General features: G+C 45.8%; 1 protein-coding gene across 6 annotated transcripts in view; it reads right to left on the minus strand.

Moving 5' to 3' along the window:
- Positions 1 to 23,916, minus strand: part of ATP6V0A1 (ATPase H+ transporting V0 subunit a1) — a 164,818-nt gene that overhangs the window by 45,747 nt on the left and 95,155 nt on the right. For all 6 annotated transcript variants that reach the window (XM_082272084.1, XM_082272083.1, XM_082272085.1 and 3 more), the window contains exons 8-16: positions 20,678 to 20,760; positions 17,058 to 17,151; positions 15,667 to 15,879; positions 15,381 to 15,531; positions 15,148 to 15,287; positions 13,435 to 13,598; positions 6,952 to 7,042; positions 6,742 to 6,860; positions 6,147 to 6,378 (exon numbers count right to left, since the gene is read on the minus strand). In XM_082272084.1, the coding sequence (XP_082128210.1) occupies positions 6,147 to 6,378; positions 6,742 to 6,860; positions 6,952 to 7,042; positions 13,435 to 13,598; positions 15,148 to 15,287; positions 15,381 to 15,531; positions 15,667 to 15,879; positions 17,058 to 17,151; positions 20,678 to 20,760 (1,287 nt within the window). The remainder of the gene's footprint in view (positions 1 to 6,146; positions 6,379 to 6,741; positions 6,861 to 6,951; positions 7,043 to 13,434; positions 13,599 to 15,147; positions 15,288 to 15,380; positions 15,532 to 15,666; positions 15,880 to 17,057; positions 17,152 to 20,677; positions 20,761 to 23,916) is intronic.

Consider the following 23,916-nt stretch of genomic DNA (forward strand, 5'->3'; position numbering starts at 1 on the left):
GATAGAGGGGCGGGCACTACGTCTGTCAATGAGCTTAAGAGAAAAGGATTTTACGTTAAGATCTTACAAAAATCCATTTTTCTCTATCGCTCATTGACAGACGTAGTCTTCTTGATTCTCAAGAGCTGGGACATCCAGAAGCAGTGCCACAAATGAGGGGTGGGATTGACAAAAATCAAATCCAATCTAGAAGGCCCAACCGGTGCCAAACTAGAAGTTTTAAAGGCTCATTATAAACAAAGAATGAGACTCAAAAGAAAAATTTCCAACGGAAAAAAACCCTCGAGGCAGACCACTGGTCTCCTCAAATGGCGGCCTGCAAAACCTTGCGGCCAAACACGGCATCAGATGATGCCATTACATCAACTTTATAATGTTTTGTAAAGGTATGCACCGACGACCAGGTAGCCGCCTTGCACACCTGGACCACTGACGCCTGATGGCGAAAGGCCCATGACGCACTAAGCGCCCGAGTGGAGTGTGCCTTAACAGGGAACGGGGGCTCCCGACCCTTAATAGAATAAGCCTGTACCACCGTCTGTCTGATCCATCTGGAAATGGTCGCGGCAGATGCAGGCAACCCCTTTTTGGGTCCATCCGGGATCACAAAAAGTGAATCCGTCTTGCAAAACGAGTCTGTCGTTTTCAAGTATACCCTGATCGCCCGGACCACATCCAAGGAGTGTAAAGCAAACTCCCGAGGATGACTGGGCTTAGGACACAGGGAAGGTAATACAATTTCTTCATTCAGATGAAATTCTGAAACCACTTTTGGTAGGAAGGATGGATTCGGACGAAGAACCACCTTATCTCTATGAACCACCAGATATGGGGAACGACAAGATAAAGCGGCCAGTTCTGACACCCTGCGTGCAGAAGTGATAGCCACCAAGAAGGCCACCTTCTGGGACAACGTAGGTAGAGGAATCTCCCTAATATCTTCAAAGGGAGGTTTCTGAAGAACCGACAATACTAAATTAAGATCCCAGGGTGGTAACGGCGCGCGCACTGGCGGAGCCAGATGTCGCACCCCCTGGATGAAATTCCGCACCAAGGAATGAGTAGCCAAAGGCTTCTGAAAGAAGATAGCTAAAGCTGAGACCTGACCCTTGATAGTGCTCAAGGCCAGTTTCTGCTCAACCCCTTGTTGCAGAAAAGCTAATATTCGACTAACCGAATAAGACCGTGGACGGAACCCCAAAGGTTCACACCATGCAATGTAGGACTTCCATGTGCGATGATAAATCTTTCTGGAAGTCGCTTTCCTTGCTTCAACTAGAGTAGGAATAACTGAAGCTGACAATCCCTTGTCCTTCAGCACCTGGGTCTCAATAGCCAGGCCGTTAAAGCCAGCGATCGTAAAGCAGGATGGAAGATCGATCCCTGAGACAGTAGGTCCTCCCTGAGAGGAAGTCTCCACGGGACGTCCGCCACCAGTCTGACCACGTCGGCGTACCAAGCTCGACGAGGCCAGTCCGGAGCTACCAGAATTACTGGAATTCCTTCCTCCTCTATCCTGCGAAGAAGTCTTGGCAGTAACGCGAGAGGAGGGAAGGCATACATTAGCTGGTATTGCCCCCACGGGGCGATCAGTGCGTCTGCGGTCTCTGCTAGAGGATCGCGGGAGCGAGCCACGAATCTCTGTACTTTCCTGTTGAATCGTGATGCCAACAGATCCACATCCGGGGTGCCCCAACGAAGGCACAACTGGTGGAAAACTTCTGGATGGAGGGACCATTCCCCCTGATCCAGAGTCTGACGGCTGAGATAATCTGCCTGCCAATTCTCCACCCCCGGAATGAACACCGCAGAGATAGCTGGAACAAATCGTTCCGCCCAGCGAAGAATGCAAGCCACTTCTTTGGCCGCTCGGACACTCTTGGTGCCCCCCTGGTGATTGACATAAGCCACGGCCGTGGCGTTGTCCGACTGGATCCGAACCGGGCTGCCCTGGAGCTGCTCGGTCCAGTGAATCAGACAAAGTCTGATCGCTCTCAGTTCCAATACATTTATCGGCAACCTGGATTCTTCCAGGGACCAAAGTCCCTGGACAGATAACTGACCGAGAATTCCTCCCCATCCGGATAGACTGGCATCCGTGGTCACTATCGTCCAATATATTGGCAGAAATTACTTTCCCTGGCTGAGCATCGGAGACCGAAGCCACCAGACCAGAGACTCTCTGGTCTGTTTGCTCAATCGGATCTGATTGTCCAGGGATTCCGGATTCCGATTCCATCTGAGAAGAATCTCTTGCTGAAGAATTCGGGTATGGGACTGGGCAAATGGGACTGCTTTCGAAGGAAGCCACCATCAACCCCAGAACCCTCATACAAGTTCGAAGAGAAGACCAGCTGTTGGATAGTAACAACTGGACTGCTAATTGAATCTTCCGGAGTTTCCCTACCGGAAGAAAAACTCTTGCCCTGACTGTGTCTAGAATTAGACCCAGATATTCGAGCCTCTGGGTGGGAACCAGAAATGACTTTTGCTGGTTCACCAGCCACCCGAATTCCTGTAAAGAAATCATAGTAATTTCTATGTTTTGTAGCAAGGTCTGAGGAGACTCTGCATGAAGCAGAAGATCGTCTAGGTAACCAAGAATCGATATGCCTCTTTGGCGCAGTAGTGCCAACATTGGGGCCAACACCTTCGTGAAGACCCGAGGAGCCGTGGCGAGACCGAAAGGTAACGCCACAAACTGATAGTGGTTCTCTTCTACGGAAAAGCGTAGAAACTGCTGATGTCCTGCGAAAATGGGAATGTGAAGATATGCGTCCTTGATGTCTATGGACGCTAGGACATCCCCTGTATGCAGGAAGGCTGCTACTGTGCGAATGGACTCCATTCTGAATTTTCTTATGTTGACAAAAGAATTGAGTGCCCTTAAGTCCAGAATTGGACGCACTTTGCCCTCTTTCCTGGGTATTGTAAATAGGTTTGAATAAAACCCCTGAAAACGTTCTGTCCAAGGAACGTGGACTACCACTCCTTGTTGTAGTAAATCCGTGACTGCTCTCCGCAGATCTTCTAAACGATCCGGGGATAGTCGAATATTGGAAGGGAAGAATCGCGCCGGTGGGAGAGATCGAAACTCGATCTTGTACCCTGACCTTATGACTTCGCAAACCCACTTGTCCGGGATTCTGGAAAGCCATGGATCCGGGAACCGGCGAAGACGTCCCCCACCCCAGTTATGGGTGGGGGCGCACCTTCAGGCTTTGGACGATTTATCTTCAGGTCTGGAGGGGGCGGGCTTTTGCTTGCCCGACCAACGTCCCCTGAAGCCCCCTGAAGGAGCTTTGGAGGACTTAATTTTTTCACCCGCGGGACGAAAAAACCTCTTGTGAGCAGAAAAAGAAGGCCCTCGTCTTTGACGAGTTCCTTTACCTTTAAAATCTTGCGGTAAAAAGGTGCTCTTTCCACCCGTGAGATCCTTAATGATCTCATCTAAGTTGGCTCCAAATAGACGCTCTCCTAAAAAGGGGATATTAGCCAATGCTTTATTGGAACCTTGGTCGGCTAACCAACCTTTTAGCCACAGTGTACGCCTGAGAACCACTGCTGAGACTGATGTTCACGCCAATAATGGAGTGGCGTCTAACGCCGCATCACACACAAACTGTAACCCCTGTATCATTTGTTCCAACAAATCTGATACCGCCTGAGGGACCTCTTTTTAAGTCCCGGCGTAACCACTTGGTCCATTCAGTTACAGCCTGCGAAACCAGACCAATAGCAATTATTGGTCTGAAAGCTGATCCAATCAAGGTAAACATGGTGCGAGACATAGCTTCTATCTTGCGATCCACTGGATCTTTAAAAGACGGAGCGTCTTCTAGAGGAATAACCGTGGCTTTATTCAATCTAGCAATTGGTGAATCCACCACAGGTGGTTCTGTCCATTTCTTAATGAGGGTTTCCTCAAACGGATAACGCCTGTTGATGCGTTTGGAAATAGCAGAAGTGCGTTTTGGCAGACTCCATTCTTCTTTGATTGGATTGCCAAAACATTTGGGCAATGGAAAAACCTTCGCCACTTTGATGCGTTTTTTAGTCCCAAAAGGGATTTCAGTTTCAGCTATTTCCGACGGAATACCCTGTAATCTTAAGGTTTCTTGAACAGATACAATGAGTGCGTTTACCAACGCTTCCTCTTTGGCTATGGCTGATGCCGAAACATCCTCCTCACTGTCTGAAGAGACAGTATACGAGACACCAATCCTAGATGAAGTACCTGCAACTGCAGAAATAGGCTCAGAATCTGAATCCGAGGTTTCAGATAATAAGGGGTTAGGCGGGGGTCGCTTTCTTGCGCCCTGTCCCTGACAAGCCACTTCCACCCGGGACACAAAAGTTTCCATAATAGCTGACAATGATTCAATCGTCAGTGGGGTGCTGGAGGATCCTGCAGACCCCTCGAGGGGATCCGGAGGAGATACATGAGTGGCAGGGTCCATGTTAATTCAGGACACCTCTGCCAGAAAACACAAAAAAACTTTTTTTTTTTTTTTTTTATGTGTCTCCCCCTAGCGCAATAGCGCCCCTCAGAGTACCTGCTTCTCGATCCCCACAGAGAGAGAGAGGGACCCCCAAGGCTCACCAACCGATGCAGTGAAGTTTCCCACCAACTGCAGTCAGCGTCTGTCTTTTACAGACTGGAAGGAGCTGTTGCTTCTTCCCGGGTAGAAGGACGTGGCTCCGCCCCCTGTGTACGCCTTCCGGCGTTCCCAGCTCTCCACGAGGTAGCTGGGCTCATGAAACATGGCCGCCCCCATACAGGAGACATTAGACTCCAAAAACATGGCGGCCGGCGTGACCTGAGGACATACATGCACCTGGTCTACAGCAAAATGGCGGCGGACCGCCGAAATCGTTTTTCCCAGCACATCCACCTGCATCTCTGCTGAGTGGCGATTTATTGATCTACAGGAGATACACTACAAATAAGGTAGGATTATACCTCCTATGTCTGCTGTAATGCTACAGTCTGCTGGGTAGAGTGTTAGCTCTCAAACCAAGTCCACTTCCCACAAACACATACTGTATTTACAAGGGGGACTTTTAGTGTCAGGTAAATACTGACCATGTATGGAGGGGCCCATAATTCATACTGCCTCATAACGAGGAAAGAAAAAAGGGAACGTTTACTCACCATACCGAACCGACAGGCACCCTCTCTTCACAATACCCTCTCCACCGGGGTGGGAGGTTGTGGACCACTCCGGACGCCTCGACTCTCTGGTTCCTGGCGTCCAAGCGAGACTTTTAACTCGCAAGGTCAGTCCCTCCACTGGGACTCCGTCGCGGCCGACCCAGCGCGGAGCTCTGGTCTGCACGCGCTCGTAGGCAGAAACCGGGGTGACCACTGGATCTCAACATCCAGCCCGTCGCCCGGCCCCGCATACTTACTTGAATGTGTCGAGGCCAACCAAGCGCAATGCAATGGTCTGCGCGCGCTCGTAGGCCGGCTGGGGTGACCACTAGTGTCGCCCAGTCCGGCGTTCTTGCTTGAAGATCTCACAGGAAAAAAACACTGGAGAAAAACTACCTAAAAAATATTTTTTCTAAAGAAAAAATCTTGCCAGGACCAAAAAGATCCCAGCAAGGAACTTAGGTCCTTACTCCTGACTAGACAGAAAAAAACTGATTTCCTGTAGCAGAGAGAGGGAGGATATACCCTCAGGGACTGCCCCTAAGGTGGAGCCAGAACGTTTTGTCTTTCTGCCTAGTCCTACTCCTGCGGAGACAACATAACCCAGCTCTTGAGAATCAAGAAGACTACGTCTGTCAATGAGCGATAGAGAAATACTTTTTGTGTGAGTATTATCAATGCTACTTGTTTTACATAGTTAAGTAATGGGTGGGGAGATCATGTGGTCATTTTACATACAAACACGACTTAGAGGGGTTCTTTAGGAAACTCTTTTCATTTGACCCGTTCCACTGTGAATACTGGTAAACTGTTGTGTACGCTGGGTATTAATCATAGCTGACCTTTACTCAAACACTGGTATTAAACCATGTACATGTTAAAACGGTATTACAATCAGAATTAATAGCACATAATATGCTTTAATTTATACAATAAAATACTTGCAGTATCTTTAGTGACCTAAAATGCAGGTATGTTGACCATTACTGACCTGTCCACTATACAGCATAGGAATGTTGTTTTTGCTATCAGGATCATTATTGTAGCTGAAGAGGAACATGTTGATGAAATGAATGAGAAGGCTTGGTGCTATCCTAGAAGTTGAGGCATCATAAGCACACCACTTGTAAAGGATGAGTATGATTAGATATCCAAACAGAGATGCCATGAAGATCATTTCTGGGATAAATCCCAAGTAAATATTAAAGGGCTTCTTAAAGTATCTGAGAAGATAAAAAAAGTGAAAGCTTTGTTGTTCAGTCCATATCAAATTAAAATTAAAACTTGACAAGGTACAGTTGTTATAGGACAAGCACTGTAAAGTATTGTCTGAGTGTCAAAACTTCCTATTGTAAATTAAAGTCAATCTATGGTTCATAAAGAGACCAATCGGATGTAATTATAATATGTAAGTGTCAAAATAGAAATCAATTAGATGCCCCAGGGCACTATAAGGCTCTAAGTTGACTGTTTCCCACATAGATTCCCATAATAATATATTACATTGCTAGAATACACTAGTTGGTCTGTAGAACATCTAGATATCATCTTGGATTACTTAACTGTATCAGAGAAAAAATACGTACATATGGTTTAGCAAGCTGAGGGTGACCCCAAAAAGCATATGTATGACACCCAGGACAACGGACATTTTCATCTTGAAGGAATTTAGGAAGGTAAGCTTGTTTGTTGCTATGCTCCAGATCTGCAATACAGTCATAATGATAATAACATTATGATACACTTTAAATATACAATCAATCCTGGTTATAGTCACATTCAATAAATGAGCTTACCGGGTCAATGCCAAAAGGATATGGGCCATTAAACACTCCAGTTACATCTGGATCCAGCTGCAGAACTGGTGCATTCTTCAGAAGCTCTTCTCTACAAAGGCAAAGAAACATTAAATAAGAATGGTTTATTGGCCAGAGACGAATCTACTTTTCATTACAGAAACTGAAATAAACAGAATTTTTGTAAAATCTTACCGTAAAATTCCTTTCTCGGAGTCCTCCCACAGTCGCCGCCCCTCATAAGTCATCACTATTGGGTATTGCCTTCCGCTCCGCAAGAGTAGCTAGGCATAAGACTCAGTTAAAAGACAAAAGCATTTAGCATAGACACACCCATGGAAGCTGTCCCACTGGTCAATACCCCCCTGCAGTAATCCCTCCCAACTCAGTTTGGTAGAATAGCAGTAGGTGTACAAGAAAAAACCCCAAAAGAGGGGCGGGGGCGGCGACTGTTGGAGGACTCAGAGAAAGGAATTTTACGGTAAGATTTTACAAAAATTTAGTTTTCTCTTACGTCCTCCGACAGTCGCCGCCCCTCATAAGTCATCACTATTGGGATGTCCCAAAGCAGTGTAGACATGAGGGGTGGGAGACGCAACCGTAGAAAAGGCAACGCAGTACCCACATCAGAGAAAGGAACCTTACACGCACAGTAAGAGAACCTTCTGGGCAACAGAAAAGGCTCAACAGGAGCAACAGCCCAGCAAAGCAAATAACCCAGGGTATAAACAACCCCAACAGCCAGGGACCCACAAAAAAACAAGGGTGCCCTATGGCACTCCCGCACTGAGAACTTTGCGGCAAAAGGAGGCATCAGCTGATGCCAGAACATCCACCTTATAGAATTTTGAAAAGGTGTGCACCGACGACCAAGTCGCAGCCTTGCACACCTGGGCCACCGAGGCTTGATGCCGGTATGCCCAGGACGTACTCAATGATCTGGTAGAGTGCACCTTAACAGGGAAAGGTGGAACCCGTTCCTTCAAAGCATAGGCCTGTTCAATGGTCTGTCTGATCCATTTGGCAATGGTCGCTGCAGACGCAGCCATGCCCTTCCGAGGTCCCTCAGGAAGGACAAGAGGGAATCCGATTTCCGAAAGGATTCAGTGGACAACAGGTATACCCTGATCGCCCTGACAACATCCAAGGAATGCAATGCAACCTCCTTAGGATGCTTAGGCTTCGCAAAGAGCAAAGGCAAAACAATGTCCTCATTAAGGTGAAAATCAGAGACCACCTTAGGGAGAAAAGACGAATGAGGTCGCAAGACCACCTTATCCTTGTGAACCACCAAATAAGGAGAGCGGCAAGAAAACGCTGCCAACTCCGACACCCTGCGAGCTGAAGTGATCGCCAGTAGAAAGGCAACCTTTTTAGACAGCAGAGGTAACGATATATCCCGGATGTTCTCAAAGGGAGAACGCTGTAACACGGACAGAACCAAGTTCAAGTCCCATGGAGGTAAAGGCTCCCTCCGGGGAGGAGCCAAATGTTGCACACCTTGAATGAAGGTGCGAATTAAGGAATGAGACGCCACAGGGCGTTGAAAAAGAACAGCCAGTGCAGAAACCTGGCCCTTTTTCGTGGCCAGCACCAGGCGCTGGTCCACACCAGTCTGAAGGAAAACCAACACTCTCGTCACCGAGTAGGAGCGAGGAGAAAACCCCCTGGACTCACACCAGGCAAAATAGGCTTTCCAGGTACAGTAATAAATTTTACCAGACGAGGCTTTCCCAACCTTGATTAAAGTAGGCATGACCTCTGGGGAGAGACCCCTGTCTCTCAGGACCTGGCTTTCAACAGCCAGGTCGTTAAAGCCAGCGACTGTAAAGCAGGATGGAAGATTGGTCCCTGAGACAGTAGATCTTCCCACAGTGGCAGTCGCCAAGGAGGCTCGACCACCAGGTGAACAACGTCGGCGTACCAGGACCGGCGTGGCCAGTCCGGCGCCACTAGGATCACCAAGTTCGGTTCCGAGGCTAGCCTGAGAAGGAACCTGGACAACAACTGAATCGTAGGAAAGGCATACATCAGACGATACTGATGCCAAGGGGCCACCAACGCATCCAAGGCGTCCGCTCGCAGATCGCGCGTTCTTGCCACGAACCTTTCCACCTTGTGATTTAGCCGAGACGCGAACAGATCCACGTCCGGGAATCCCCACTTCGCACACAGCATTTGCAAGACCTCCGGGTGTAGGGACCATTCCCCCTGGTCCAGGGTCTGGCGGCTCAAATAGTCGGCCTGCCAATTCTCCACACCCGGAATATGAACTGCCGATATTGCCGGGACATGAGTCTCGGCCCAAGACAGAATGTCGGTCACCTCCCGGGCCGCCCGGGCACTCCTGGTGCCCCCTTGGTGGTTGATGTAAGCCACCGCGGTAGCATTGTCCGTCTATACCCGAACAGGACGGCCCCAAAGTCGATCCAACCACTGGAAGAGACAGTTTGATCGCTCTCAATTCCAAGATGTTGATCGGAAGGGAGGATTCCTCCTTCGACCAAGTGCCCTGGGCAGACAGGTTGCCCAGGACTCCACCCCAGCCTGACAGGCTGGCATCCGTGGTAATCACCGTCCACAGCAACGGATGGAAGGATTTTCCTTCTGACACAGCCGGGGACTGAAGCCACCATAGAAGATCCATTCTGGTCTGGCGACTCAACGAAACCCTCAGATCCAAGGACTGAGGAAGTCTGTCCCACCTGGCCAAGATCTCTGCTTGAAGAGACCGAGTGTGAAACTGAGCAAATGGGATCGCCTCGAAGGCTGATACCATCAACCCCAGGCACCGCATACAGGTCCTGAGCGACGAGGACTTGTTGTCCCTGAGGGACCTGACCTCGTTTTGAAGGGTCCGGAGCTTGTCCTCCGGCAGAAAAACCTTCGCTTGAGACGAGTCCAGAACCATTCCCAGGTAGGGAAGACGAACCGAAGGAGACAACGTCGACTTCTGAACGTTGATGGTCCAACCGAACTCCTTTAGCGTCTGTACCGTAGTTGACAGATTGCACGTGAGGCTCTGACTGGCACTCGATCTTAACAGGAGATCATCCAGATATCCCAAGACCGCAATGCCCTGTGCCCTCTACAGGCCCAGAACAGGCGCCAGCACTTTGGTGAAGACACTTGGAGCCGAAGCGAGACCGAAAGGTAACACTACAAACTGATAATGGTCCTCCACAATGGCGAACCGAAGGTACCTCTGATGACCCTCGAAAATGGGGATGTGCAGATACGCATCCTTCAGGTCTATAGAGGCCAGGAATTCCCCTGGACTCAGGGAGGCCACCACTGAGCGGAGGGATTCCATGCGGAACTTCAGAACGCGCACAAAGCGATTCAGAGCTTTTAAGTCCAGGATAGGACGCACCTTGCCATCCTTTCTGGGCACAGTGAACAAATTGGAGTAAAACCCCCGAAAACTGTCCCAATGAGGCACCGGGACAATCACCCCCTGGACCAGGAGGTCCTGCACCGCTTGATGCAGGTCTTGCAAACGCCCTGGGATCAAATGAAGATTTGAGGGAAAAAATCTGTCCGCCGGCCGCGAAAAGAATTCGATCTTGTATCCTGATCAAATGATTTCCTGAACCCACCTGTCCGGAATACTGAGAAGCCAAGGATGGAGGAAACCACGCAAACGTCCCCCCACCCCTGAAATGGGTGAGGGCGTCCCTTCAGGCAGAGGCGGGCTGAGCCGTCGTGCCGGCATGGCCGGACTTTTGTTTACCCGCCCAGGGCTTCTTCTGGCCACCTTGGCCCTTGGAAGGTTTGCCCTTGAATTGTGACTTAAAGGCACAAAAGGACCCCTGAGTGGGTTTAAAGGCGGGACCCCGCTTGCCGCGAAAGGACTTGTGCTTCGGATTCTGGGGCAGCAGAGTGCTTTTGCTCCCAGTGACTCCTTTAACCAAAGTATCCAAAGCCTTGTCAAAAAGGCAAGACCCAGCATAAGGAAAGTCAGCCACTGTTTTCTGTGACGTCTGGTCAGCCGACCAGCTCTTCAGCCAGATCAGTCGACGGTTAAGCACCAAGACACTAGACAGGCGTGCAGCTAAAGGGGCCTCATTTAAGGCCGCATCGCACAAAAACATGACCCCTTGATGAATCTGGTCCACCATTTCCAGCGTAGCAGGTGGGGCAGAATCAGTCACGAGAGTGCGTCTAAGCACCTTAGTCCAGTCCGCCACTGCCAGAGCCACCATGACAGAAGCGAAAATAGGTTTGAGCATAGAGCCCGCCACCGTATAGGCATGGCGGGCAAGAGACTCCAACCTCCTGTCCGTAGGATCCCGGAACACCGGGGTATCCTCAGTGGGAACCAGAGTAGCCTTGTTTAACACGGCCACAGCGTGATCCACCTTGGGGGCCACGCACCAGCGCGCATCCGTAGAAGGCGCAAAGGGGTACAGCAGTTTAAACCGACTAGGCACCGTGAAGGGGCATTTTAAACTGCGCCATTGTTCATTTACTGTGTGATGAAACTCAGCGGGGCAGGGAAAAACCTGGGCCGACTTGCAGGCCCTATGTGTACCAAAAGAGGACACAATGGCCGGAGGAGTGGGCTCATCCTCCAAATGTAGTGTTTCTTTCACAGAAGAAATCAAATCATCCATGTGTGCGCGTTCTTCAGGCGACCCCGGGGAAGAATCATCAACCCCCTCCACCTCCCCCTCAGACCCCAGAGGGTCCAGGGACGAGCGAGACCCTGAAAAGGGCACGCCAGGCACAGCAGCCACATCACCATCTGAATCAGAGGAGAAAGATAATCTGGGCCTTTTCCTAGCAGCACGTTCAGCCATCAGCACCTCCATTTTTGACACCAAAGACGCCACCACAGCGGCCACATTAGGCATAACGGGGGGTTCAGCAGAACTGGGGTCCCCCACCAAGGCTGGCGGGAATTAGCTGTCCTGAGAATCCATTGCCCAAAACAATGAGTAAAAGTACTGGCCCTTTAAAAGCGCTGCGGATAGCGCAGCCCACCGCTATATCACTGTGTACACAGACCCCCCCAAAAAGGGACAAAACTGAGCCAGGAAGGCCCACATGTGCTTGGAACGATCGTTCTGCCACACACAAGATGGCGCCAAAACACTACATAGCAAGCTACTGTAAAAGCCCATAGTGAAGCCAGGCATGCTGCCCACATCCAAAATGGCGGACCGCACGGTTTTTAGCTACAGCGGACGCCTCACACACAGTCTGCACCTCCCAAACACTAAAAGTGACACAGGAGAGGGGCCCCCACACCACGCAGTGCCAGCAGTGTAATAAAGAAGACCCCCACAGGGATCGCATCAGGGAGCCCCACAACCGCACAGACATTAGGGGACACACAGCAACACAGGACTGCCACCCCAGACAGAGGTCCCCACACAGAAAGTACTTGCCTGTACTGGATGGCGTGGGGTGCCTCTATGAACGGAAAGCCTCTGTCCTCAGACGACAGGGAATGCCGTCAGCCAAAAAACGCAGGACACTGCAGCACAGGACCGCAGATGTGTCCAGTGAGGTAGCCACCTCACAGGCTGCATCCCTGCTGCGAGCAGGGATGGGTCTTTCATAACGCCAGGGCGAACCGTAGCCGAACGCTCGATGGCAGGCTGGGGATCCATCTGACCCTCTGCCCTGGAGAGCCAGGACGGCCAGTCCGATTCCCAGCTCCGCATGATCCATCTTCATCCGAAGATCCGACTAAACTAAAGCTGACAAAATAAACAGCTAGTAAAGCAAAGAAAAAACTGACATTTTGCAAATAAAAATCAAAGAAAAGATTAGAAAGGCTGAGACTGAAGCCCCAGGACAGGGAAGCCTGACTACTCCTGACGCTAGGCAGAGACAAACTGAGTTGGGAGGGATTACTGCAGGGGGGTATTGACCAGTGGGACAGCCCCCATGGGTGTGTCTATGCTAAATGCTTTTGTCTTTTAACGAAGTCTTATGCCTAGCTACTCCTGCGGAGCGGAAGTCAATACCCAATAGTGATGACTTATGAGGGGCGGCGACTGTCGGAGGACGTAAGAGAAATTCTTCTGTGTCACAATATCTTTCAGTATATCTGAAATCAGTCTAGCTGGTTCAGTTAGAAGACAAGTACCACAAGCTGGACTTATCAGTGGACTTAAAAGGGTAACTATTCCTAACAAAGCTTTACCTATAAGTCATATACTTTTCTTATGTGACAGGAGATGGCAGATGCCAGACCTGGTGTTTTTGCTTATGTCTTTGGGTGGTCAAATCTATGGGCAGCTTTTAAACTAATATTCCTACATAGTGCCAACTACAGAAGTGAATCTATTGCATATTTCAAGTAAGAATTCTGATGCATGTTCTATGATCAAGGTGAGACCCTTGATCAGAGGAACAACAAGTTTTGATGTATGAACAATAACTAGATGGGCAATACCAATGTTTAAAAAGAAGGCTGTAAACTCCTTATTAAAAGAAAACCATACTTATCAATGACTTTCTAACACGTACGTCCAGTTAGCCTTTGGGCTGGTGAACATTGGCCTTACACTCCAGGAGGAACCAAACATATTCAGAGCCTTGGAGAAGCAGTCATTGTAAATCAGGCCAGTGTAGACGGAGAACAGGCCCATCAACAGAATGATATATCTACCGCTGAACACCATGCTAAAGAGCTGTAATCAGAGAATAAGGCCAGTTAGATTATAAGAATGACACACAAACCATAATTCTTCACATACAACATGAACTGTCACAGAGATTGATAATTTAATTTATTATATTGTAACAGCAACTGAGCCAACAGTGCTCACAATGATCATCAGTGACACGAGTTTTATTTGCGAAGAACAAGAGTAGGATAGGCAATATGGGCTATAGGGTAGTATAACGCTTCTAAACCAAGAGAGAATTTACCTGATCTTTATCTTCAGTTTATTGCATATTGAAAGGTGCGCATTAGTTATTTTAAAAGAAAAATTCAGTTTGAAATTTGAAGGGGAAACAAATAGACTTTTGCAATAATTAATAGGGCAACTTTAAAAGTCATCGATAACTACTCATCCCGTTATTTTTTTGTAATCTCTGCTTCTGCAAGTGACCCTTGTCTTAAAGTTTTCTGTAACCAACCACCCTTCATGATGTCCTATTTACTACCTAAACACAGTGCGGATAATTTACACTTTCCATGTCTGTGGCAACATTTGACACCAAAAAGCTTTTAATTTCCTTTCCTGTAGCTCTTTTAAGTGCCTATATCACGTCACAGATTATGAAAGCTTCCTTTTTCCCCTTGCCCTTTAGAATGACCTCAGTATGCCTGTTCAGCTAATGGTCAGTGGACACAAAAGGCCCCTTCACACCAGTTCAGTTTGTTTAACACGTGCATATTACCAAGCACTGTTAAGGCAGCCCATTATGTGAAGGGGCTGCCTAAAGAAGGCCATAGTTGCAGGAAAGAAAGTCCCTTCATGCACCCATCAACACATTCAGCGAGGAGCCGTCCCTGATGGAAAAACACAGTGATTAATGCTAGCTGTTATAGATGCATACTAGGGATCCAATGTGCTGGTTGTAGCCAAGTCAATCGATTAATCAACTTGGGTGCAATCAGCCTGCCCGCAGATGGATGGAATCTTGGTCAGTCCCTGCTGAACCAGCCGAGATTAGATCCATCCAAGGCCAGCTTAACGCATCACAATTGTGCATTACAGGTGCATTAATGTGCCCCAAATGAGCTTTTCCATATACAATGATGTAAAATTTCATAAACAACTCAGATCTGGGACATCAACTACGAGACAATAAGATGACGACGACTGATTTAGGAGTTACTACATTAAGCATATTGCTCTTTGCCTTAAACAAGTACAATTGTAATGATAAAAACATGTGAAAAGCTGTTGCTGTTCTAGAAAATGCTGGTTGCATGGCTGTTCGAATACCAAAATCATGTTGGTGAAACAAGCATGCAGCTATTAAAGTCAAAAAATGTCAGTGTTCCTTGGCTTCATTTTTGCTCCAGCTCAGTGACTTACACCAAAGCGGTCACAGCCAGGCAACTCAAATTTTCAGTAGGAGAAGTCCGCAAGGGTAGACCACATGTTTCTCTCATGATGACAAATGTATTTTTAAATGGGCTTGAAGTTCTTGGAAAAAGAGGTCTTGGTTATCTAGCCATACAAAGTGAAAACATTAAAGAGAAGGTGATGAGTAGCTTCTTACCTCATTGTCAGATTTTTGGGACAGAATCCGACTTTCTCTCACGACCATCCATACTGCAAACAGTGTCATCAATATGCCATGACCAAAGTCACCAAACATTACAGCAAACAAGAATGGGAAAGTAATAATTGTGTATGGAGCTGAAAAGAAAATAATTACAGTAAATATACTCCATCTACCTATGCTGCACGCAGAAAACTACAAACATTTATTTTAAGTAAGAATGAGATTACCTGGGTTTATTTCTCGATAATTGCCAATACCATAGGCATCTACCAGGTTTTGGAAGCCATATGTGAACTTGTTTGTCTTATTGTAGGTTGGTGGAGTCTGGTTAGTTTGCATCCTATTGAGGATGGAAGGGACAGTTGATCCACTGTGTTCCTAAAAGAAAGAGGAATTTCTTTGAATATGTTATACCATTAAATTGATTCTTGCCAAAAAAATGATCCAAGCACAATCTATATAGGATGTAGGCACATATTGTTATTTGAATGGGTAACATAAATGTATACTTACTGTCCCTCTCCTAAGAGCGAACTGAATGGAATCCAAATCAGCCACTGGGCACCATACTTCTGCGATCAGACACTTCTGTGTCACATCAATGTTACAGAGGTTCAAAGTATGGTAAATAGCTTTCATTTTCCGTACTTTGATGAACCATACTCGGATTGTTTTTGCTGCAGCCTGGAGGACACGCTGGCGATGGTCTTCTGTTTGATTGAGAACCTGGGCATTGCAAAAGAAGATGATGAAATTAGCTGTAGAATGCTATAAGCCTAAACCTCAAATGCAGTCTTATTGACCGATTGCAGCTCTTGTACCTTTATATCCCTTATGTACCGGAGCAAAAATCGCAAAATACGGCCAGGTCATTAAGGGAGCAAATCCTTCCGGTCTTAAAGTGGTTAAAAAAAATGTAGCCGTACTGTAAGCATTAGCACACATTTTCAGCAGCCTTTTTCTATTAGCATTCAGCCATTGACAAGGCATACAAAACCAGCATACTTCAACAAGCCATAGTATTTCTAGGTGTTAAAAAAGTGGCAAAACTACATGGTAGTGGCCTAATATACCCCTACCAACCACTAGGTACAAAAGGGAATAAACCCCAAAATCCAGAAGTGCTTATAAGGACAGCTAGGGTGAACTTGGCTGCAAGGGGGCTCAGAAAGGGAAGGGGACAAAAGGATCGAGTGGCTGCATATTGACAGTCAGCAATGGCCAGTAATTGCAGCAGGGGGTGAGACGGCAGGGGGAGCGGAATTGAGCTTAAAAGATACATTCTTTAACCTTTGTGGAAGTTTATTTAGGGCATTATCTCCAAAGTTTAAAATCAAGTGTTAATAATTATCGCAATTCAGCTGTTTCCTGCTCCATGATAAAACTGGGCCTTAGGAACTATGTAAAACTACAGAAGATATCTACAGACAATACCTGCTTTGCATTTCTAGTGGTACTCAACATTTCCTGAGATCAGATGCATTAACCTACAGATTGACAAAAGTCTTGCCACTTATTCTTACAACTGCTACATCTTGCTGGTGAAGGATCTCTGGATAACAGACTTTAGTGAGCAGGTGTCTAATATTAGGGTATCTCACTCTGTGTGCTGTTTTTTTTCCCCCATTTATTTTATATTATAATTAAAACGCAAAGACGGGGGGGAACACTCATAACTCCGAGTCGTGTGGTAAAAAAAAAAGTCTAAAACTATAGCTGAGAGAACTTATTGTTGCAGTATCCATGACAAATGATAAGCCAAGGGCTGGACAGGCTCCGCCAATAAGTAAAATATTAATTTTGGATTAGCTTACCCTTGAACAAAAATTATCCTAAGAAAGGTTTCTCAGACAAAATGAACTTAGATAAATATTTTTGTAAAAAAACACCCTCTAAAGCTTTACCATTTGCAGATCATCAATCCTTGTGTTTACTCCAGCAGCCATTTCTTTGCGCTCCTGAGGGGTCTCTGGACAAGGATAGAGAGAAGCACGGAACCTGCAGAAATCAAAAGAGATGTATTCATTTACAAAGGTGCAAAGTACCACAAAAAACATGAGAATGTATATTCATATATCCGGGACTGAATTAGAAAATAGATCAATGGGAAGGGATGTGGTAAAAATCCGTTTTCCCATATTATGTGATTGGAGATCAAGATTTTTTTCAATCAACACCAGCTGCCCAGGCAAATTCTGACATTTCTCTCATACATGTACAATTCTGAATTTTTTGCCAGAAATTTACTTAGATAATAGCCATTTTTTTGGGTAAAATCTAAAACATGTCATGCTTTAAAATCGTGCACACCCGTGAAATGGCAAACTATGACACATTAAAGCGGAGCTCCATCTGAAGGGGAAACTCCGCTTGTCTGCCTTCTCCCCCCCCCCCCTGGTTTTGATGGTAGTGCCAGCACCCAAGGGCAGATTCAAGAATTGGCTCGGGTGAGAACACTGCTTGATACCTAGACAGGTAAGTACCCAAATAGTAAAAGTCAGAAGCTACAGTGTTTGTAGCTGTTGAGTTTAATTTTTTTTTATCTTTTTGGGGAGGGGGGGGGGCAATTACCTCTTAAAATTATTTAAAGGTGACACTTAAACAACTGTTAAATGATCACCATTTACTTATGTATGCATTCACATCTGCACGTGAGCACGGGGGTATGGGGATGGTTTAAAAGAAGTTTTTTCGATTTTAATATTTGTTTTCGCTTTTTTTTTTTTAAATCAAATTTATTGCTATTTCAAGGAGTGAGCAACATCCCTTGTGATAGCATGGGCTGTGACAGGTCCTCTTTATGGCGAGATCTGAGGTCTATTAGACCCCAGATCTCTCCTTTGCCCTCCAAAGCAATCAATTAAACCAAGATTGGTTTGATTGGCTGCTTTACTAGCCAGTAATGGCTGGTAAACAAAAGACCAAAATCGGAAGTAACAAAATCCTCAATGCTTCCGGCTTCATACATCAGAGAGGCTATTGGGGAATGGAAAGTTCCTCCTTCCTCCCTATGGTCAGCTGGTGCGACCTCCGGCAATGACACTTGGCTATCCGGTGGGATGTGTGGCGGTGGGAATGGAGGGGTGTCCTTTCACTGCTTGTAAAAAGTGATTGAGTGGCTGTTTAGCTGGAGCTAAAGAATGATATCTGGAAGATAACTGTAGCTGCAGCCAACATCCAGATATCAGTACCACTTCCCGAGAAGGCACATATGCGTACTTTGCTCAGGAAGTGGTTAATGAAAGAGGAATAATTAGGATTAAATCTAGCATAATGCACATACTACTACTAAGAGAACTAGGATTGCCAATCGTTTTCCTTCGGAAATGGTCTGAGGCTTGTAGGCAAAGCAACATTATTTCAGTAGCCATCTGCTGCGGCTACAAATCTTTCTGATTATTTTCTCTACTAAATTGTATCTATCTCTAGAGTTGTGTGTAATCGCTTACAACTATATTAGGTATAAAAATGAATTAAAATTGGTATATAAAGCTGGCAATATTTAAACTAGTTTTAAATGTCTCAAAAAGTCAAAATCGCCCAGCTACTGTCCTACATATAGCTGCAATCATCATGACTCAAGCCTAACCATAAACGTCTTTGATTTGCTTCCTTTTGGGCTGGTAAATATTCAAGTGAAATGGTTGTTATATTTGTTTGATAGGAGCAATAGTACCTGCCAGAAATCCTGTGAACGTCCTGTGCTTTCTGCCTCAGCTACACAGTTAGCATTGTTCCCAGCTATGTTGAAGGACAACAAAGCAGCTCACATATGTTATTGAGGAGAGAGGAGGTTTTCCCTATGTCCTGTCCTAAGGTGACAATGCTTCTCCTCCACAGATACAGTACAGAAAGTCAGCGTTGTCACCCTATTAAAGGAAGTTTGACTTGCAATATTACCAGGTAAAAATCAAAGGAGGAAAAAAAGCTTTACGCAGTCACCACATTTAATGGATAAGTTCACCTTATGGAACACGTTACATGTTCCACCCCTATTTAGGGTGAAACATGTTCCAGCAGATGCAGCCTTCGCCCCCCTCCTCCCCAGTGACAGCAGGCAGGCATCTTCTCCAGATGCCTGCTGTCATTATTTGACATTGCCCGGGCACGTCATTCATTCACAGTCCTCTATGAATGGAAAACAGCCTTTGTGGCTGTTGGCTTGAACTACCATGGTACGGTTGAGCGCTCTGGTAGTTCATTCATTCTGCCTGTCAGTGTCTATCTGCCTGCCCATACGAAGTACAAGCAGACAGATACACTAAGAAGTTTGCAGGAGTCGTGCATTGCACCCATAATCTCCTGGTCACGGGTGCAATACTTTACAGGCTCAAAGCTTAAAAAAATATAAAAAAATTCAGATTTTATTTTACCCGCAAAAAGATGTGCATTTATTTATATATTTTTATTAAAAGGTGAATTTATCCTTTAAAGACTGGTAAATTGCAATAGATTACATTATTTGTTCTTGGGTTTAGATACAAATTTTCAGTAGCCTACTTCAATATTGTTCATGTGACATAGTACTTTATCTTTGTAAATGTTTAGTATTGTTAAGAACATTAACAAGACAATCTATGAGCAGATACGTTTTACCCAATGATCGACCGATATTTTTTTATTGCCGATACCGATATTTTGGTCATCGCATATCGGCTGATATTTTCGTACATTTTTTTTTCTTACAGGTACTCTTGTGGAGGGATCTGGGGGTCTAAAAGACCCCAAACCTCTCCTATGCACTTAAAAGCATTCAAAACGCCAAGTTTGGCTGTTTTGAATGCTGTCATTTTTTTTTAATTTGGAGCCGAGTACCGACGTCCTTGTAAATACAGCCGTGTGGCTTCTCAGCTGCATCGGTTGTCATTACAAGACAGCCAACCGTTGGCTATGGACGCCGGTACCGGGGTGATGCCTCTAGCTGCAGGCATCACTCCGGTCAAACACTTTCCCAGAATATCGGCAATATCGGTCACCTTGGTGGCCGATTCTGATATATCGGGAAAGTGCATATCAGCCCTCGATTTATCGGCTTTGCAGATGATCGGTCAATCCCTAGTTTTAACCATCTTTTCCTTTTACCACTGCCTGGTGGTGGCGAAACCTCGAAACGTTCTCAACTTTCCAACACTCAAGCTTCTCTGCTTTTTCTATACCAATGTGTCAGATTTACCTTTGATTTGGAAGAAACCTGCCAAACACAGCTAGAGCCTTAGATATCACGGGGATGAGTTAAAAGGTCATGCTGGTCCAGGAGGGAGCACTAACTAGTGTTTATGTCTATGTCAGGAGAGAACTGCTTTTTGCAAATTAATAAAATCATGTATAATCAAATAGAACAGTTGGTATTCAGTTTAAAATAAATATGAATGAGTGAGATGAAAAGGTATTTCCAAGTTTAAAGCATATGGAAAAGACCTGCCCTGCTGCACAGAATGCTAAAGCACCATATATTTTCATTTTGTAATATACCAGGATCATGTGGGTCATCAAAGTAGAAATGTCATCACACACTGAGGCTTACCCCTCGCAGATCTTCTTCACTCGGTTCTTCAGCTGATCTCCTTGGAAGAATATGATGAAAACAGATTTGTGAACACTGTCACCCTGTGAAATGTAAGCAAAAAAAAAAAAACATTATCTCAGTGATCCTATGACTTTCCTATATAGGAAACATACTCTACAAAAGGCACTAATTATTTTAGTATATTAGGGTGGCTGAATAGCATAAACATTCAGGGAGTTCTACCATTCTAGGCACACACTTTCTGTAGTGTAGTTTACAGCAGTCGCAGATCTACAAACATTTTCTGTATCCTTTTATCTCTTGTAACTGGTCACCAGGGAGGCTTAAAAGAAAATGATGGGGTTGGGAAAAAAAAAACATTTAAACTCTGATCGGTGCTGCTTCTGACCCTCTTCAGCTCTGCACTGAGAACTGAGCAATCAAACATCACTGATTGTTCAGTTCTCCCCTCCACTCTGAGCAGAGAGCTGTGACTGTCAATCGCCGACTCTCTGCTCTGCCAATCCAGTGCTCACTGGAGCGCTGGGCTGTGGAAGGGATCTGGATCAGTCTCCCAGCGGCTCGCTGAGAGGCTGAGCTATGTGTCGGTCCAGGCTTCTGGGTGGATCCTGACTAACGTCGGAATTGGTCCAGAGCTGGACAGGCTGAGTGATGCCAGCTGACAGCAGACTTTAGCCCACTGTCGGCTGAAAATGGGTCACAGGAGTGCAGAAAGAACTGCAGTACTGTGATCCATAGAAGGCCAAAATAGCTTTGGCCAAACTTCTTTAACTCCAGGCTGCTTTTTAATGTACCCATGCAGTGGAGTCCCCCTCTACACTGGGGAGAGGTTAAATGCTCATATGAGTAGAGAGGAAATTAATAAGTACAAAAGGCCTTTTTCATCACTCCCACAGACTTCCTGGCTACTAGCCAGTCACAGCTCTCAGTGACATCATCATGCCCACATTTAGGAACATCAGGCAGCAATTTTTACCACTGTCTGTTTCCCCATGGAAATATTTTCTTACAGTTTTTGTTGAACTTTCATGACAGAAAGTAATAAGGGATGTTAGAACCTCTGTCGTGTTGAAATAGCTCTGTCCCAATAGGCAATATATCCTAACGTCCTCTTGCTTTACTTGTTTGTTTATTATACATTATTTCATGCAATAAGAAGTGAAAGAGCTCCTTTACATTTGAGGTTGGGAGGGGGTAACAGTATAAACAGGTGGTTGAGCCATATTTTTACTGCCCCTCCATTTTTAAGCTGAAAATTTGGGGGTGTACACATGCAACAGTTACAATGCTTTGCAGCAAAAAATATATTACCATGTTTGGTGGGTAGTACTTCTGCCGGACGCAACCCAATCAAGTAAATGGGCCCACATCACAACTGCCCTGCAACCATGTGTACTGCACGTGGTTGCAGCACTGAGGTGTAGCATTTACAAGGTCAAAACGGGAGGGGAGGAGGCTATATATCGTGAAACCCGAGTTTGACTTCCATAAAGGGCAAGGCTCTGGGATTTCTACACACAAGCAATTACCCTTTTGACCACAGTACGGTAAGTAATACTTTAAGAATTTTCAAGTGGTTGTAATTATTATTTTTTGTAAAAAACAATTATGTCTATACCTACCTACGCTGTGCAATAGAATTGCACAGAGCAGCCCCGATCTCTCTCTTCTCGGGTCCTCCGCAGTCGCTCCTGACTCCTCCTTTCTTGCTTGTGCCCCCCAATAGGAAACCAATTCCCATGGGGCACTTATGCGGGCTCACTCCCGCGCCACGCTACTGCATCCATTGACACAGACAATGCCCCTGCTCCCTCGTCACTGGAGTTAATTGACAGGATCTGCCCAGGGAGGAGGGACAAAGCTGGGAAAGCCACAGCGCTCATACACAGTGCATTAAGGTAAAGAAAATCTTGAGGCTTTATAACCACTTTAAATTGAGTTTTTGTAGATACTTAAGGTTGTTTGGGCCTCGGAAAGTATTTTGATTAAAGGTTAGACCTGTATCATCAGCGAGTTCGACCAGATGTGCTAAAAAAAACCTACCACCTTTGCAAAAAAATAAATGAGAGTAAGTTGGAATAGAATGGGAAATACGTAAAAGGACCAGGTACCACCAAAGGAGGAGTCTTCACTGCCAAGACATGTGCTGAACTACTGGTTGTGTTGGGCCAAATCTGATTACAATCCTCTGCTGCCATATACCCAAACCAGTTCTTCCTCCCATTTGAAAGCATAGGGGGGAACAGTACATGACATCTGTGCCATAAAAATAAAATAGACTACCGTGGATTGTTTAGCAAGAGCAAGACTCTCCGATATGCTTTGAGAAAGGACCCTGCAACCGTTTATGGGGAGATCACTCTGTAACCCCCCATCTCCTTTCTTTTTGTGCATTTAGTCCCTTGGTTGCTTAGGCTCCCCGGTCTACATTTGGCCGTTTGGTATTTTTTAATTTAGGAAGTACCATCCTCCAGCTCAGTGGCTGGGGGTTACAGTATCTCTGGAAACCTTTTATTTCCTTTGAGAAAGGACAAGTTGGGTCTCTCAGGTACCTATGATTGGAGGAAGTGTTTAACTTGGGGGTATGGAAAGACCTCCCCTTAAGTGTAGTTCATGCTTATCCCAAAGGGTCTCAAATAGGCCTATATCAGAGTCTCATTTTCACCTGGTAACCCTGTTTATAACAAATCTCACGTCCCTAGGTAGCTACACTCACTCCTCCAAAGTATCAAAGGAGTATCACACAGATTAGGCTATTACTTCTCCACTACATTGTGGATTGATGGGATTAGTAATTTACAAAAGAAAGAGAAGATATTGTGTTCTGTCTTTTCAGATCACTAAAGTGACAAGGACACTGCAATTCTGGAAAAATCAACAGGTATTTTCTGTACTTGCTAAAAATGTCATTACACCGGAAAAGAAAAAGAAAATGAATGCAACCACCACATCTAAGGACTGGCAAGCTGCAACATATTACATTTTTGTTTTTGGGTTTAGATGTTTAGATATGGTTTTTTAAAAAATTCTGGAGATCTACTTTAACACTGCAATTGGATATCGGCTGCTGTGGGGTCATAAGTTGAACTCCTGCAGAATTTGAAACTTTTTAAAAGCCTTAAGTGCAGGGGTGTGCCAAAAGCAGCATGCCCCATCTCTGGTGTGTGATAAAAATACAGACAGCTGTATGATCTCTCTGAAGTACCACCAGTGCATATGCTAACAGATGTGATTTA

Source organism: Pelophylax lessonae, assembly GCF_965119305.1.
Source record: "Pelophylax lessonae genome assembly, chromosome: 11".
Lineage (NCBI taxonomy): Eukaryota > Metazoa > Chordata > Amphibia > Anura > Ranidae > Pelophylax > Pelophylax lessonae.